We start from the raw sequence: 13393 nt of genomic DNA on the forward strand, positions 1-13393 counted from the left end.
TTCAATAATTATTTTCTTACAGGTAGAAGTGCAAGGATAAATGAATGAAGCGTAATTATATAAAGTAATAATTTATTTAAAAAATTTGCATTGTGAGTAAAAAGACATTTGAAAAATAGTTTGCTATGTAAATATGATTTTTCTATTTTAATTCGACATAAATAAATGATGTTCCTAAAATTCTTGAAATTCCATCTTGAACAACTTTTTAATGACGTCATTCATTTGTAGTTCTTCTGTTATTTCAAATATTAACTCTTCTATTAGTTTATCGGATATCCTGTTTAGAGGGATATTTATTATTTCAAGCACATAGGATAATTTAACAATAAAATTTCATATTTTTACCATGCTACAATATCCCATGGTTTATTTTGCGTGTTGCTGGAATACATTGGTTTGCTCTGACATAGCTTCTTATATTCATGTTTGTATGCTACAAACTGTCGTTCAGTCTTTTTCGAAATAGTAAGCTCTATACTGTTTGTAGCCTTTGAATCTACAATGTTTCTACTTCCAATACTCTAAAAATGTACATAAATAATATTTAGGTCCTTTTCATTCATTTTTCTTGTATCACTTACAGTCTGATAATCTGCTTGACACGATGCATCGCATTGTTCAGACATAGAATCTTTATCCATGGATGACATACAAATTAATTGAACGTTTTCACCACGTTTCTGAATTTCTGATAAGCTGTCAGAATACAGAAAATTTCATTCATATTTTACCTATATGTAACGTATTTTTTGATAATCATGTTCCATTTACCCATTTAAGTTGATACGCGAGTATTCACAACTGTCTGTCGAATTTGCTTTTGTATCAGAATCCTTAGGAGACTGGTATTTCTGTAAAAATTCTACTAACGTTTCCATAGACGTCTCCGCTAAGGGTTGCGTCTTTTTTTCCGCTTGCTATCAAAAAGTCCACAAAATACACAAGGGTGAAATTGTAATTTCTTAAAAACGGTTGATATTTTAAATTATTAACGTTACCGTTTTTGACATGATTGTCATTAAATCGCTTATTACAGGAACTAGACTAGACAAATGTTCTTTGGTAATGGTCTTTACTTTTTTAATTAAATTATCATCATTTGTATAATGTTCTACTTTAATATTTGCTCTTTCATCTTCTTTACTTTTTAATTTCCAATCTTCAATAGACGATTTCTCCTATAAAATTTGAATTTACTATATTATACACCCTATTATATCATTAAATTTGGAAAACATAATATTAATGATACTTTACATTCTCAGAATCGATTGGTAGTCTGTCCATCATGGTCTTAATGTCATCTTCTTTTGAACAATTCATACTTTTCACAGAATCAATTTGAACTATGTCTCTAGAAGATGATGTACGTGTTACAGGACTAGGATACAATAGTTCTGGTATTGAATAATGTTGATTACAAATGTTAGTGTTTATAATATTACTTTTTTTCTCTTTTGAGTAAGAGTACCCTGAAAAATATGCATTTAATTTGAAAAATATCTATACCTAATAATTTTTAATTTTATATAAATAAAACTTACCCTTTCTCTTAAAATCAATCTTTTTCCTTTGATTATTCTTAGGTACATCCACATTATACATGCTTAGGCGACTAGATAGATTTTTTTTATTAAGCGGTTTTTTGTTATGAGAAGAGGTTGATGCAAGTGTCATTGTAGACTCAACATTTTTATATTTTATGGGTTGATGTTTACATTCTGAACTCGATTTTAATTGCGATAGTATACAATCAAATTTATCATCAAGATCCTTTTCCTGCAATAATCAAATTTGTAACATATTTTAATAAAAAATTAGTAAAATTATTAAAAATGACTTTGCTCAATGTATGTTACCATTGGCAAAACACTAGCATCCCCGGAACAGAAATAATTGCTAGAGATTTCAACTTTGTTACAAATATCTCTCAAGTCAGAGACAATCTGTATTATATCTTGGAGTTTGGTCGAATGACCTTCAAGGACAGAATTAGGAATATGTTTGCAATAAGCATTTAAAGCTTGTATCAATAACTGATGAGCATTAACTAATTTCTGCTTGATCATATCTTGATGAAATGCAATATTTTTATTATGTTTCAGCTCTGTTTCAGAAGAAACAACACCCACATGCCTTTGAATGCTTGCAAGAAGTCTGTGAAGATCATATAAATAATTTCTTGAAAATCTTATAGTAAATTCCATAGTTTGTTGTTGCCTTCTTCTTAAATCAGTATCACCATCTGGCAGAGGAATCCTGCATAATCTAAATGAAATTTCATTTAATAACTCAATAATTTTCTTTTGCATAGATAAAACTTTTTGTGTTGTAACCGGATCTGATTGTACACGAACAATATCATGTCTGCTATCACTAGAGTCTGAATCAGAATTATTCTCAAAATCATTTGTTGCATGTAAAAGTTGATTTGTGTAACGTTTCTTTTGCGTAATTGAAGGATCTGATAAAGATTTCTTAGGCTTTAATCTACAATCACTTTTTGGTCCTTCCAGGTCTTTACGATCAGGTACATTGTCTTCTTGTGATAGCTGAACTAAGGTACTAGTGCCATATGTGTTTTTACTTTTTGTTAACAATTTTTCCTTTGGAGAAGTATTCCTTGTATTCTTTTCCTAATAATTAGAAAAAAATATAAATTTAAATTTTTACGTAAGATTTATGTAAGTAAACTAAGGTTTAGAAATGCTTACTTCTGCACAAGGTTCTTCATTCTTAACATAAGGTTTGTGAGTGTGAATGCCTTTCTTTCGTTCAGGAAGAGCATCTTCCTCAAGTCTCTTAAGTTCTCTATCTACATCTTGCATATTTTCGTGTATGAATCCTTTAACACTTTGTATGGATAGGTGAACATCTTTTTCGTTGAACCTCAAACTATTTAACTCCTGTTCTTTAACAAATGAAGCCCAGATTCGTTCCTCATCCTCCTTACGTCTTTGTCTCTGTACATTTTTTACTACATGCTTAAAATGACTTTCAGGTATGTACTATAAAAATAAATGTCTATGTTTGTGACATGATCAAGCAATTAAATGTAGTATATAATACAAACAATAGTTATTCAGAAATACCTTAAAACTATAATCTTCTTTCATTTTGAAAAAATGAAAGTGTTCTCTGCCTTTATTATTTATTTCATTGGTTTGCCTGGTTTCTAACATAAAAGACATTTTTTTGGTTAAGTTGAAATTTCGAAGAATTAGTTAACAAAATTTTTTACATACGCTAATATACTAAAGAAACTGTATCAAAGAATTTGTAAATTCAGAAAAATTGGACGTGAGACTATATTTCTTCAGGTGGAATTGTAAAGAAAGTTTAAAAATTACTTTCTTATCAGTTTTGAACAGGAGTTAAATTAGCAAATTTAAATTCGATATTTAAACAACATATCAAAAATACTTCAGAGCATTCTCAAATCGATATTTTAGATTCACATTGTATAATGCTACGATAGACATGTGTATATCTGGTGTATATCTATATATGTACATTCTGTAATCGTCACATTGGATTGATTTTATCCTACAATCTGCCTCTACACATATCTACATTACCTAGGTCAGTTTCTTATTACGTCATAAAAATTTCTCCGCCACTATAAATAGTTAGGAATTATTCCATTCATACACACGTTACCTAACCACTTCAAAAATTTATCTAGAAAGAGGTAAAACAAAATGTACCTTTTTCTTTAGAATATTGTTACAAACATTCCGTTTGTGATCGACAAACACATGAATGGATTGAACAAAATTTTGTTGTTTCTATCTTGTACGAAAGCAATATGAAGTGTTACAAGGGAAAACCTAAACAAACGTCAAGATAGAATCAACAAAAGTATGGGTGTGGTTATGGTGTGCTATCATTTGTTAAACGCCATTGGATCAATACTCCCGCGCGCAAGGACATGGAAAACGAGTCGTTTTGCGAACAAGTTTGTCCTGCGTGTCCGTACGGGGAAATCATCTGACGATCTATAGGTAGACCAAGCAAACTTGGGGGTTACCGCGAGTCTGCGCAGTGAGAAGCTGGAAGAATGGAGGGACCATAACCTCCCTCCACCCACATACAGATGAATTCTGCTCGACAGGGATTCCCATCATCATGAGCAATTATCGAATTTGAATATTCGATGAAAAAGTACTCGGATATCCAGATATCCGAACTCAAATCAAGTCAGATATTCAAATCCACCTGTATTCCAAATATTTGGACATCTATAGAAAAAAAAAATAGTCACGAAAGGGTTAAATGAGTGTCCAACTGCAATATTTATGCAAAGAAGTGAATGAGAACCCAATTGATGATTGTCACGTGATCATTATCACGTGATTGTTCGCTGAGGTTAGGTTGGTCGAAATTCTCAAGTTGCGTGGTTTACCTATATGCGTTACGCGCGCTTTCTTTCAAATCGTCGAACTACCATTCTCGATGAATGGAGTGTCTCTTGTGACTGTGATAGTATAGAATTTTTATGCCTACATTTCTCTGCTTGTAGTTCATTTTTTTATTTCGAACTTAATCTTTGACGGAGATATCATTTATATTAAGACGATTAGTGAAGAAAAGCCTGTATATATCCACCATTATCGTTACAGTGTTAACCAATCCTTAGTGCGATGTGACGTCAGAAAATTCAGGCGCAGAATCACGCTGGACGTAGACTTCGATTCCTTTGTCCGTCATTGAATTTTCGGATTCGTTTCGCAAAACGCTTGCGAGTTTAAATGTAATTTGGTAATGTACAGAATAGAACATTCATTTCTGTTCGATTAAATTCGTTTTACTATCTTACGTTCGATCGACGTACCTTTTTGTTATCCTAAGCCTAAACATCCTGTGTCATGTATTTTTACAGTGTCATTAAAGTACCACTGAACGCTAATAGAACGGTGCGAGATAATCATAATTTTTATGAGAGAAATAATATATTACTCTTTATTGATTTTGGAGTAGTATTGTATAAACGGTTGATATGTCCTTAAGTATCTGAAACGAATATGATTAATTAGTGCTTGAAAATTGTATCAGTGAAATTTATGTATAATTTCTATTTTTTTTGTTGATAAAATTCATTGTTTTTTTTACTATTTCATCTTTACAGACTCAGAGGAAAATCTTTTTATAACGGACAACTGTATGAAAATCATTTTAATTATCTGCATGTTGTAAAAGAACTTTTTACATAACTGCACATTTGTTACGTATTGTATTTTATTAAGTGAATGTAAAATTTTCGAAAATGACATCTAAGGTACTAGTTAAATTGCCAACCGTACCCTTTCCTCAAGTAAGTACGACAAATAGTCTAAGTGAAGCTATAAGCATTGTTGATATTAGTACACATATTGTTATGTTTTTTTTCTTTTTTTAGGGGAAAAAGCCATCATCAGATGTAGTGGCATTGCCAGAAAAAAAGGAAGGATCCAATCAAACTGTTAGACATTCAGGTGGAAATATAGATAAAGTTGCTCAACTTGAGCAGAATATGAAATTTCTACAGGAACAGCATCAAGCAACTTTAGCTGCTCTGCATCAGGAAGTTAAATCATTACGCCAAAAAAATGGAGGTATATCATACATTGTCATCTTTTCTTGACTGTTCATTTCATGTGTGATCATAATTCTAATGTTATGTACTTGTATATAGATTTACAGTTTCAGTTAGTATTCTCAAAACGATCTACTTATGCACTTAGCAGCCCTTCCTCTCCTGAAAGCAGCGAAACTGGGTTTGTAAAACCAAAGGTATTTTTCATATTCCTAAATAGATTCAAGATTATTTTACTATCGTACATAATACTAGCTTTTTTTTATAGGGTAGCCCAGTATGTGTAAATATTGCACCATTACAGGTAGAACTTTTGGAAAAGGATTTACAAGATACCAAGATATCTTTGCAAGAGGCTAAAACTAAAAACCAACACCTATCTGAAATTATTGAACAACAGAAAAAGTTAGTAATTTTAATTAATGTGCGCAAATGTTTTGCTTTGAATTGGCATAAAAAAGAATGTTATCCATTGCAGAAAATTAGATTCTATGGAGGAAGAAAAAGCAAAAAAACAATCAGTAACAGACATAGGAATTCAAGTAGACTCCAGAAATGATCAGGTAGATTTAGTTACTTGTTTAGAAGTTGCAGAAGCAATGGTGAAACGGTTGCACAAACAAAACGAGGATCAGAGGAAAGAAATTGCAGCACTTAAAGCAGTATCTGCAAGCACAACAAATAGTAATAAGGGTGCGCGATCTCGCGACAACAATAACAGTCATTATAGTCGTGGATCACCTACGAGTACTACACAGGAACAAGCGTCTCATAAATTTCCTCCATTACAAAGCCAGAGTTATTGGCATCATAGAGCACCGAGGTAACGTTTCGATGCAGATAACTGCACGTTGTTTACCACTTTGTTCCTAATTTCAATTTCCCTAGGAATGGACGAAACCGAAACGATAAACAAGACCATCAATGGAAAGTGGATTCAACTGTGTTGCCACAGCTTCAAAACGATAGCATGAAATCAGACTCGGTAATTTTTAAGCACCCGGCTCAACGATTTCGACCAGAACGCAGCTACTACGAGAATCGAAAGTATAAACGTCATATGGGGGATCGTACAGACACTCATCACCATCATCATCATCGACGAGATTACAAGGACAGAAATTCCAAAGACCATGAAAAAGATTTAGACTCTGTCGATGGTTCGAGAGAAGGAAACAATTCTTCGGGTAGTAAATCATAAAATAGAAACAATTTGCCAATATATTAGATATGTAGCAAATCTTTTGTTCACCGTTTAAACACAGACAACTCTAAGAAACTTTTCCAATAGCGGTGTATTTGTTGATACGGAAATCAATCTATCTTTTCTTGTCGGTGCTTAAAGAACGTGATTAATGTCGGTTACATACGTATAGCTTGCAATAGAATAGCGTTAATATTAAATTGAGATTATAAGTCTTAAAGTAAAAATCTAGTCAAACATTACTCATTATAATCTACTAATATAAAAGTAGAACATTTGCACTTTGTGAATCAGCGATAGCTAACAAATACGGTTATTTATGCTATCGTAAAGCGAATCGAAAAATATGTGATTGCTCCATTTTTATTGGAAGGCACAGTGGTATATACTTCTTCCTCAAGAAAAAAACTGTAATGATGGTATCAAAACGATAACTACGATCCCAATAATGAAAAAAATACGATCAATATTTATATGATGTTAATCTCTTAGGCTTAAAATGACCAAGGCTTAAGCGTGCAATGTTTCAGTACTGTATGGTGTGTGCATATTTTCTTTTTTGCAGTATTGAATAATTAATCGTGATCAGTTTTGTGCAACTTTATTGAAAAACAGAATCAGCATATTGTTGAGCGATATAATGTTAATGTAGCAATCATATATTAGAATGAGTGTATATATACGTATATACATGTATATTTTCCTATATTTTTTTATAAGTTTTACGTATAAAATTTAAAATACGTTCAATTATTACGAGTAGCACACGCGAATGGAACATACTTTTGTTGCATTGGCATTTCTCAGTGTTTGCTTGGTAATCATGAATGTAAGAAATTAACTTAAATACATTTTTTTCTCTCTTTCATATTTGCCATATTTTCTTATTATTATTCTGTAAGTAACGTTACGAATCTTAAGTTAAATAATATAGGTACATTTAATAAATAAAGTGTATCAATTTGATATGAGGCAACATTACGAAATAATACTATTTAAAATGTACAGGAATTGAAAAAATTGCTTATTTATTAATCTATTTGCAATTTAAACTTGTAGAATTATTATTAAGAAAAGTATGTATTTAAATTTGGTTTAAATATGGACAGTGAAATTCCTAGCCATCTAGCGGCAATATCTACAAACTAAACCATTTCAGTTAACGCCATCTAGAGGCGATTTATATGAATTAATAGTCTATGGTAACGCCATCTAGTCGACATATTTTTGTGAGTTTCCACCCGCGATCCCCTCATCAAGTAGGTGATACAGACTCCCATTGGCGCCGCCACTAAAACTCTGTTTCAATTATTAAGAATATACAATTCTATTTAAATTATCAAAGTTAATATATATAAATTTGTCTAGAATAATCTTTCAGTGGCCACTATTTTTGTATAGCTTGCATTCTGCCACGTATCGTGCTGCAATAATTCATGATTGCATATAATTTGTTATCTTAATATAAGCTGCACGTGATCATACTAATAATGGCTTATTATTTCTTTCAGATACAGCGTTATAAGGTGAAGAAATATATGGGCAGCGTCGGCACGATTAAAAATATTTAAACGTATCGCCAATTAGAGATTAGTAGTAGATCGCGACATATGGTGGCGCTTCGAATTCTCTGTCAAAGCTCGATGCATACAGACGTGATCTCAATATTTCGTTTAAGTTACATGCGTGTTTGCTTGTGACTTACGAAGAGACATCATGCTGTACCTGTTTAAATAACGTTTCTGGGTAATACCGCAGCAATGTTATTCGCCGTTGTAACAATAAGTTTACGTGTAGCAATGTGATATGTCCGCCCGTTCATGATAAAGTACTCGCCCTTTGTAAATGTATTTCGGTGAGTTACGTTTATGCCTGCTTCAAGTTACGCCCGCCTCGGGTTATTGCTGACTCGAAGAATTTCTTTTTAAAAAAAATATTCGTCATCAATTGTCATGCAAGTTACACGATCGATCGGTGTAACATTTATCTTGTCAACTATTCGGTAATGTTCCCTAGACTATTATTCTCTCTCCTACAAATTAAAAGATTCCTTAACGGTAGATACAACTGTGCCCGGAATATGTCATGAATTTGTGTATGCGTTCTATCATTCTTTTTACATTTGCCTATTTCAATTTTATTTATGAATGTGATAGGTTAGGGGAAACGTCCTTGAATTTCTTCATTTTAGCAATATTTTGAAACCATATTGTTAATTAAACTTTTGTTGTGTTTTAAAAATAACAGATTTGAAATAGAACCTGAACATTTTTATAATGTTCCCCTTGTGACAAATTACAGTATTTTTGCTAGAACTTATGTTACTTAAAAAGGTCATCAGTTTAAAAAATATTTTGGAGTCATGTTGAAACATTGAAAAATGTGTTTTTCTTTTTGGAATTTCATGTATGAGACATTATCTGTTTATGAATGTGGCAAGTGCATCTTTTAAATACAAAATTCTGTAAAATGTAGGTGCCAGGTGCGTAGGAAGCAGCTGGCAAGATGGGCAAGTTGTTGTCAAAGATTTTTGGCAACAAAGAAATGAGAATTCTTATGCTGGGATTAGATGCTGCTGGGAAAACTAGTATCCTTTATATAGATTTGTAAAATTGTGTAAAGGTTTTATGAGGATGATGGAAAGATTTCTACAGATTCATTCATTTTTATGATTAACAATATTTCCTTAATTACATATCAGCAATATTATATAAACTCAAATTAGGACACGGTGTAACAACTATTCCAACTGTAGGATTCAACGTAGAAACAGTTACCTATAAAAATGTTAAATTCAATGTTTGGGTAAACTGTGCATTTCAAGTTGTCTTAACTATAAAAGTCATTAGAATGGTAAAATTTTAAGAGTAATAATTTTTGTAGGATGTTGGTGGACAAGATAAAATACGTCCATTATGGCGTCATTATTATACTGGGACGCAAGGACTTATTTTTGTAGTAGACTGTGCTGATAGAGATCGAATTGATGAAGCACGTCAAGAACTTCATCGAATTATAAATGATAGAGAAATGCGAGATGCTATTATATTAATTTTTGCAAATAAGCAAGATCTTCCTGATGGTGAGCACATCTATGAATGACTTGTTTGAAATGTGTGTATCCTGTTACATAATAGATTTTGTTTTATTGTTTCTAGCAATGAAACCACATGAAATACAAGAAAAGTTGGGTTTAACTAGGATACGAGATAGGAATTGGTACGTTCAACCATCTTGTGCCACGACTGGTGATGGGCTTTACGAAGGCCTCACATGGTTAACCAGTAATCATAAATTATGAGCAGATATTTATTTTTCGTCGATTAGTCACATACCAAGAATGTACGTTTGCTTTGTATTTTCATTTTTATTTGTCGTGTAGAGGCTCTGTAACGCAACTGACAATGATCACTAAGATCCATAAGAGAAAGGAAATTACTTTGGATATACATACAACAAGCAAATGTGTGACAGCCATTAATATTAAATGGTGCGTTTCAGCAATATTAATACTATATAAATAGAAATTTATCAAAGTACCAAAAGATATAGACTTTGTTACTAACTGTTTACTGATGTCCACGAAAATAATTATTACAACATTGAGTAGATTATCATGTTCAACATTTTATTATAATTTATATACATACATATGTGTGCGTACTGCATTATGGGATACTAATTGTAAGAGGATACAAAAATTATAATGGCCATTTACAACACTAGAGATGCATTCATAAAAATTCATAATTCAACATGATTATATATGCAGTGATTAATTCCATCTATCTTGCCTAAGATGCAGACATAAGAATGATTCATTTCTGGTTATTGTCAATGCTACATAATATGTATAACGTAATATTCATATACACAATGTCATTAATATGTGTGTAAACATTCAAGGCACTTCAATTAATGTCTTCATAAGCACTACAATATTCATTGATAAATTTTGCTGTTAGCATTTATGCTTTGAAAGTATGTTTATAATTTTGTTTGTTTTTCTCTTTTCGTGATCGTCTTCCAGTTAAGTCACTTAATGCATATCAATCAGTCTTTTTCTCGAAAGTGTCGTATACATCTGTGTGCATAATTTGGTTGAAACGCATTGAACGCATGAAAACACGTATATATACCAGTGGGGTTGTTCTGTACGCACAAATGGCAAACCATTAATAAGATTTAATATAATACGATATTTCTAATCTGTTATTATTACGAGCTCAAAGAAAGGATAGAAAAGGAAAGAAAATAAGAACAATGTTACTAGTAACGTAACAACATTGAATCTGCCAATATTTTTTACCAACTAAGTGATCAGATAACATAACACTAGAACTACATTACAAAAAACAGTCAGAATGTTTTTCGCAAATTTGATTTTATTTTTCTGTTTCTTTTTTAAATAACAATTTTTAGAATAAATGTGATAAATGTATTTATCAATATCCACAATTAATTAAAAAAGAAAACAAAGATTTTCAGTGTTATCCAGACTCTTTTTACAATTTTCACACTTACATAGCAGAAGAGTTATGATTTTCAATCTACTGCTATGTCAACGTTTTATTTGCATTCCACATTTACATTAAGATATTAGGATTTTAATAAATTGTATTACTTTATATGAAGTATCAGTACTTTCGATACAGGCATAAGTTTGTCAGATTCTTTCTTGCAGCATCCATATCGTTAATGTGTTAAGTGTTGCATTTGATGAAGAATAATGTGCGCATAATAAGCTCACATGCGAAGGCTAAGGACAGGCTTTGGAAAAAAAATAACGTACTATTTCTAGGTGTGTTCATTAGTGCTGAACAGTGCTCTATGGCTATACATGTTTACATTGTATCATTACCATCAGTTTTGTGTTCATATAAGACGATTTATAATATTACGTAATTTTTGTTTTAATCATAAACGAAAAGATCATATTGTAACATGAGTAGTTTCATTGGAGATTAGTCATTATTAAAATTCATATGTTAATATAGCAACTTTCTCAGATAAATTATATACTCATAACTAAAGTTAAAAAGATGAAATTAATCGAAGTATGAATGAAATGTTACAAAAGTTACATGAATGTTTTCTATAATAGAAAATAATGTAAGTGTAATCCATTGTATTTGTTACCGAACTCATTGAAACCAATAACTATTTGTGCTCTTCTCTTTGAATAGTAACCATAGAGTACACATTCATTATTAAATCTCCAAAGCCTGATATAAAACAAATTTTATAGAGAGAAGATAAATTACAACTAGTTAAGTAGTTCATTTCTTAATGGGAAGGTAAATTTCACCTAATAGGAATATATTTATTTGTTTCCTGTTCAATGTGAAATAACAAAGCATTTATACACGAGATATGAATTTTGTTTAGAAACGAATTGGCGTATGCAAGTTCGGTTATTGTTATAATAGCATGCGCCGTAACTTAATATTAATAGATGAAATTGTCAAACAGATTTATTGTCAAAGTAAGCATTTGGTATTGCCATATCCATTGTTTAGTAATTATATATGCGTATCGTCTATATTTTCCAATAATTTGTTTTAACAGGGGCCATTCAGAATGCAGGGCTCAATATAAAGCGCTTTGGAGTAAGGAAGAAAATCAGTTACTTCAATAACTTATCAGCGTTTCTTAACATTCACTCCATGGATCGTTCTTTATTTTAATTAAGGAGGAAAGTTTAAGGAACAGTGTTTGATACATAATTCAATTGTTCAGTGACAGAACACGTAGATTTAGAAAGCACAGTTGTCATTTTATCGACGATAAATTTTTATTTAATTAACAGTACGGTCCACAAAGTTCAAGATTGGGAAACGCTGACTTATACTATTAGCCAGAGAATTCTCAATGCACCGAAACCGAAAGAAGAAAAGTATTTTTTATCATAATGATGCCTGTAAAAACGTTAAAAACGCGTTTTAATCGATAGACAGAAGGTAATTACAGATCTTTGTAGAATATATACGTATTAGTAATCAGTCATTCTACATAAATTTCCTAAAGGTAAACTGTTGACTAAGAAAAATAGCATATTCCTTGTTATGCAATGACATTAAAATACCTTTGCGTGTTACAACTAGAGGTGCAATAGAATTTTTTGGTTTTTAGTACAAATAAAAGATACAATATAAATATATGTAAGTGTAATTCTACAGTAAATATTATATAGATAAATAACAGTAATTTTTACAAAATTGGGAACTGATGAACCTGGAAAAAGTATATGTACTTGTATATTATTATTAATATTATTATTATTTGTATAATAAAGACACCTTTAAATTATAGGAGCATTTTTTCGAAACACCATGTACTGGATAAAAATATTTGTAATTGCACCTAATATTTATATATAGTTTTTTAAAATACATATAAAATTTTTTGCAAATATTCAATTAATACTCCATTTTTTAATCTAAACAATGTGTTACGTACACTTAAAGGAATGACAAAGTACAGCTTTCATATAAACTATAAATTTTAACCACAATCAATATTAAATCAAATGAAACCTTCATATTTCACATATAAAAAGATCTACAAAAATAAAATGAAACGAAGGAAGATTATATCACTGTTTCCGCAAT

At 31.1% G+C, this 13393-nt stretch overlaps 3 protein-coding genes across 9 annotated transcripts; 2 read left to right on the forward strand and 1 right to left on the reverse strand.

The window, feature by feature from the left end:
• Positions 1-60: 60 nt before the first annotated feature.
• On the reverse strand, positions 61-3194 carry LOC143185197 (uncharacterized). Its single transcript, XM_076387985.1, has 10 exons — positions 3096-3194; positions 2718-3011; positions 1863-2639; positions 1548-1782; positions 1261-1475; positions 1002-1181; positions 775-920; positions 585-699; positions 349-524; positions 61-280 (listed from the first exon to the last, which is right to left on the reverse strand). The coding sequence occupies exons 1-10, from the start codon at positions 3192-3194 to the stop codon at positions 175-177; spliced, it is 2343 nt and encodes a 780-aa protein (XP_076244100.1). The 3' UTR covers positions 61-174.
• A 1162-nt stretch (positions 3195-4356) lies between these two features.
• On the forward strand, positions 4357-7650 carry LOC143184855 (uncharacterized). 4 transcript variants are annotated; one of them, XM_076387377.1, is made up of 8 exons: positions 4357-4371; positions 4626-4764; positions 5132-5317; positions 5402-5597; positions 5678-5775; positions 5883-5983; positions 6057-6401; positions 6467-7650. In XM_076387377.1, exons 3-8 carry the CDS (start codon positions 5270-5272, stop codon positions 6777-6779), a joined length of 1101 nt encoding a protein of 366 aa, XP_076243492.1. In that variant the 5' UTR covers positions 4357-4371; positions 4626-4764; positions 5132-5269; the 3' UTR covers positions 6780-7650. The 4 variants fall into 4 exon arrangements, with proteins under 4 accessions (XP_076243492.1, XP_076243488.1, XP_076243490.1 ...); XM_076387373.1 differs by lacking the exon at positions 4357-4371 and having other exon boundaries at positions 5847-5983; XM_076387375.1 differs by lacking the exon at positions 4357-4371 and having other exon boundaries at positions 4654-4919; positions 5847-5983.
• A 663-nt stretch (positions 7651-8313) lies between these two features.
• Arf51f (ADP-ribosylation factor 6) lies at positions 8314-13373 on the forward strand. 4 transcript variants are annotated; one of them, XR_013002887.1, is made up of 7 exons: positions 8314-8637; positions 9258-9369; positions 9484-9587; positions 9666-9864; positions 9941-10001; positions 10165-10272; positions 12351-13373. XR_013002887.1 is itself a non-coding variant. In XM_076388116.1 (6 exons), the coding sequence occupies exons 2-5, from the start codon at positions 9288-9290 to the stop codon at positions 10081-10083; spliced, it is 528 nt and encodes a 175-aa protein (XP_076244231.1). In that variant the 5' UTR covers positions 8332-8528; positions 9258-9287; the 3' UTR covers positions 10084-10124; positions 12351-13373. The 4 variants fall into 4 exon arrangements, 2 of the variants coding, with proteins under 2 accessions (XP_076244231.1, XP_076244230.1); XR_013002886.1 differs by having other exon boundaries at positions 8328-8637; positions 9941-10272; XM_076388116.1 differs by lacking the exon at positions 10165-10272 and having other exon boundaries at positions 8332-8528; positions 9941-10124.
• The last annotated feature ends 20 nt before the right edge of the window (positions 13374-13393 follow it).

Source organism: Calliopsis andreniformis, chromosome 10 (assembly GCF_051401765.1).
Source record: "Calliopsis andreniformis isolate RMS-2024a chromosome 10, iyCalAndr_principal, whole genome shotgun sequence".
Lineage (NCBI taxonomy): Eukaryota > Metazoa > Arthropoda > Insecta > Hymenoptera > Andrenidae > Calliopsis > Calliopsis andreniformis.

What these genes read in the sequence shown, in the direction of transcription:
- Arf51f (XM_076388116.1), top strand. Translation starts at nt 9,288, where the DNA reads ATGGGCAAGTTGTTGTCAAAGATTTTTGGCAACAAAGAAATGAGAATT. An exon ending in AGATGCTGCTGGGAAAACTA is followed by an intron (nt 9,370 to 9,483) that starts GTATCCTTTATA and finishes ATTACATATCAG; the next exon opens with CAATATTATATAAACTCAAA. An exon ending in ATGTTAAATTCAATGTTTGG is followed by an intron (nt 9,588 to 9,665) that starts GTAAACTGTGCA and finishes TAATTTTTGTAG; the next exon opens with GATGTTGGTGGACAAGATAA.
- LOC143184855 (XM_076387373.1), top strand. Translation starts at nt 5,270, where the DNA reads ATGACATCTAAGGTACTAGTTAAATTGCCAACCGTACCCTTTCCTCAA. An exon ending in CTGGGTTTGTAAAACCAAAG is followed by an intron (nt 5,776 to 5,846) that starts GTATTTTTCATA and finishes TTTTTTTTATAG; the next exon opens with GGTAGCCCAGTATGTGTAAA. An exon ending in ATTATTGAACAACAGAAAAA is followed by an intron (nt 5,984 to 6,056) that starts GTTAGTAATTTT and finishes TATCCATTGCAG; the next exon opens with AAAATTAGATTCTATGGAGG.
- LOC143185197 (XM_076387985.1), bottom strand. Translation starts at nt 3,194, where the DNA reads ATGTCTTTTATGTTAGAAACCAGGCAAACCAATGAAATAAATAATAAA. An exon ending in AAGAAGATTATAGTTTTAAG is followed by an intron (nt 3,012 to 3,095) that starts GTATTTCTGAAT and finishes TTATTTTTATAG; the next exon opens with TACATACCTGAAAGTCATTT. An exon ending in ATGCTAGTGTTTTGCCAATG is followed by an intron (nt 1,783 to 1,862) that starts GTAACATACATT and finishes TGATTATTGCAG; the next exon opens with GAAAAGGATCTTGATGATAA.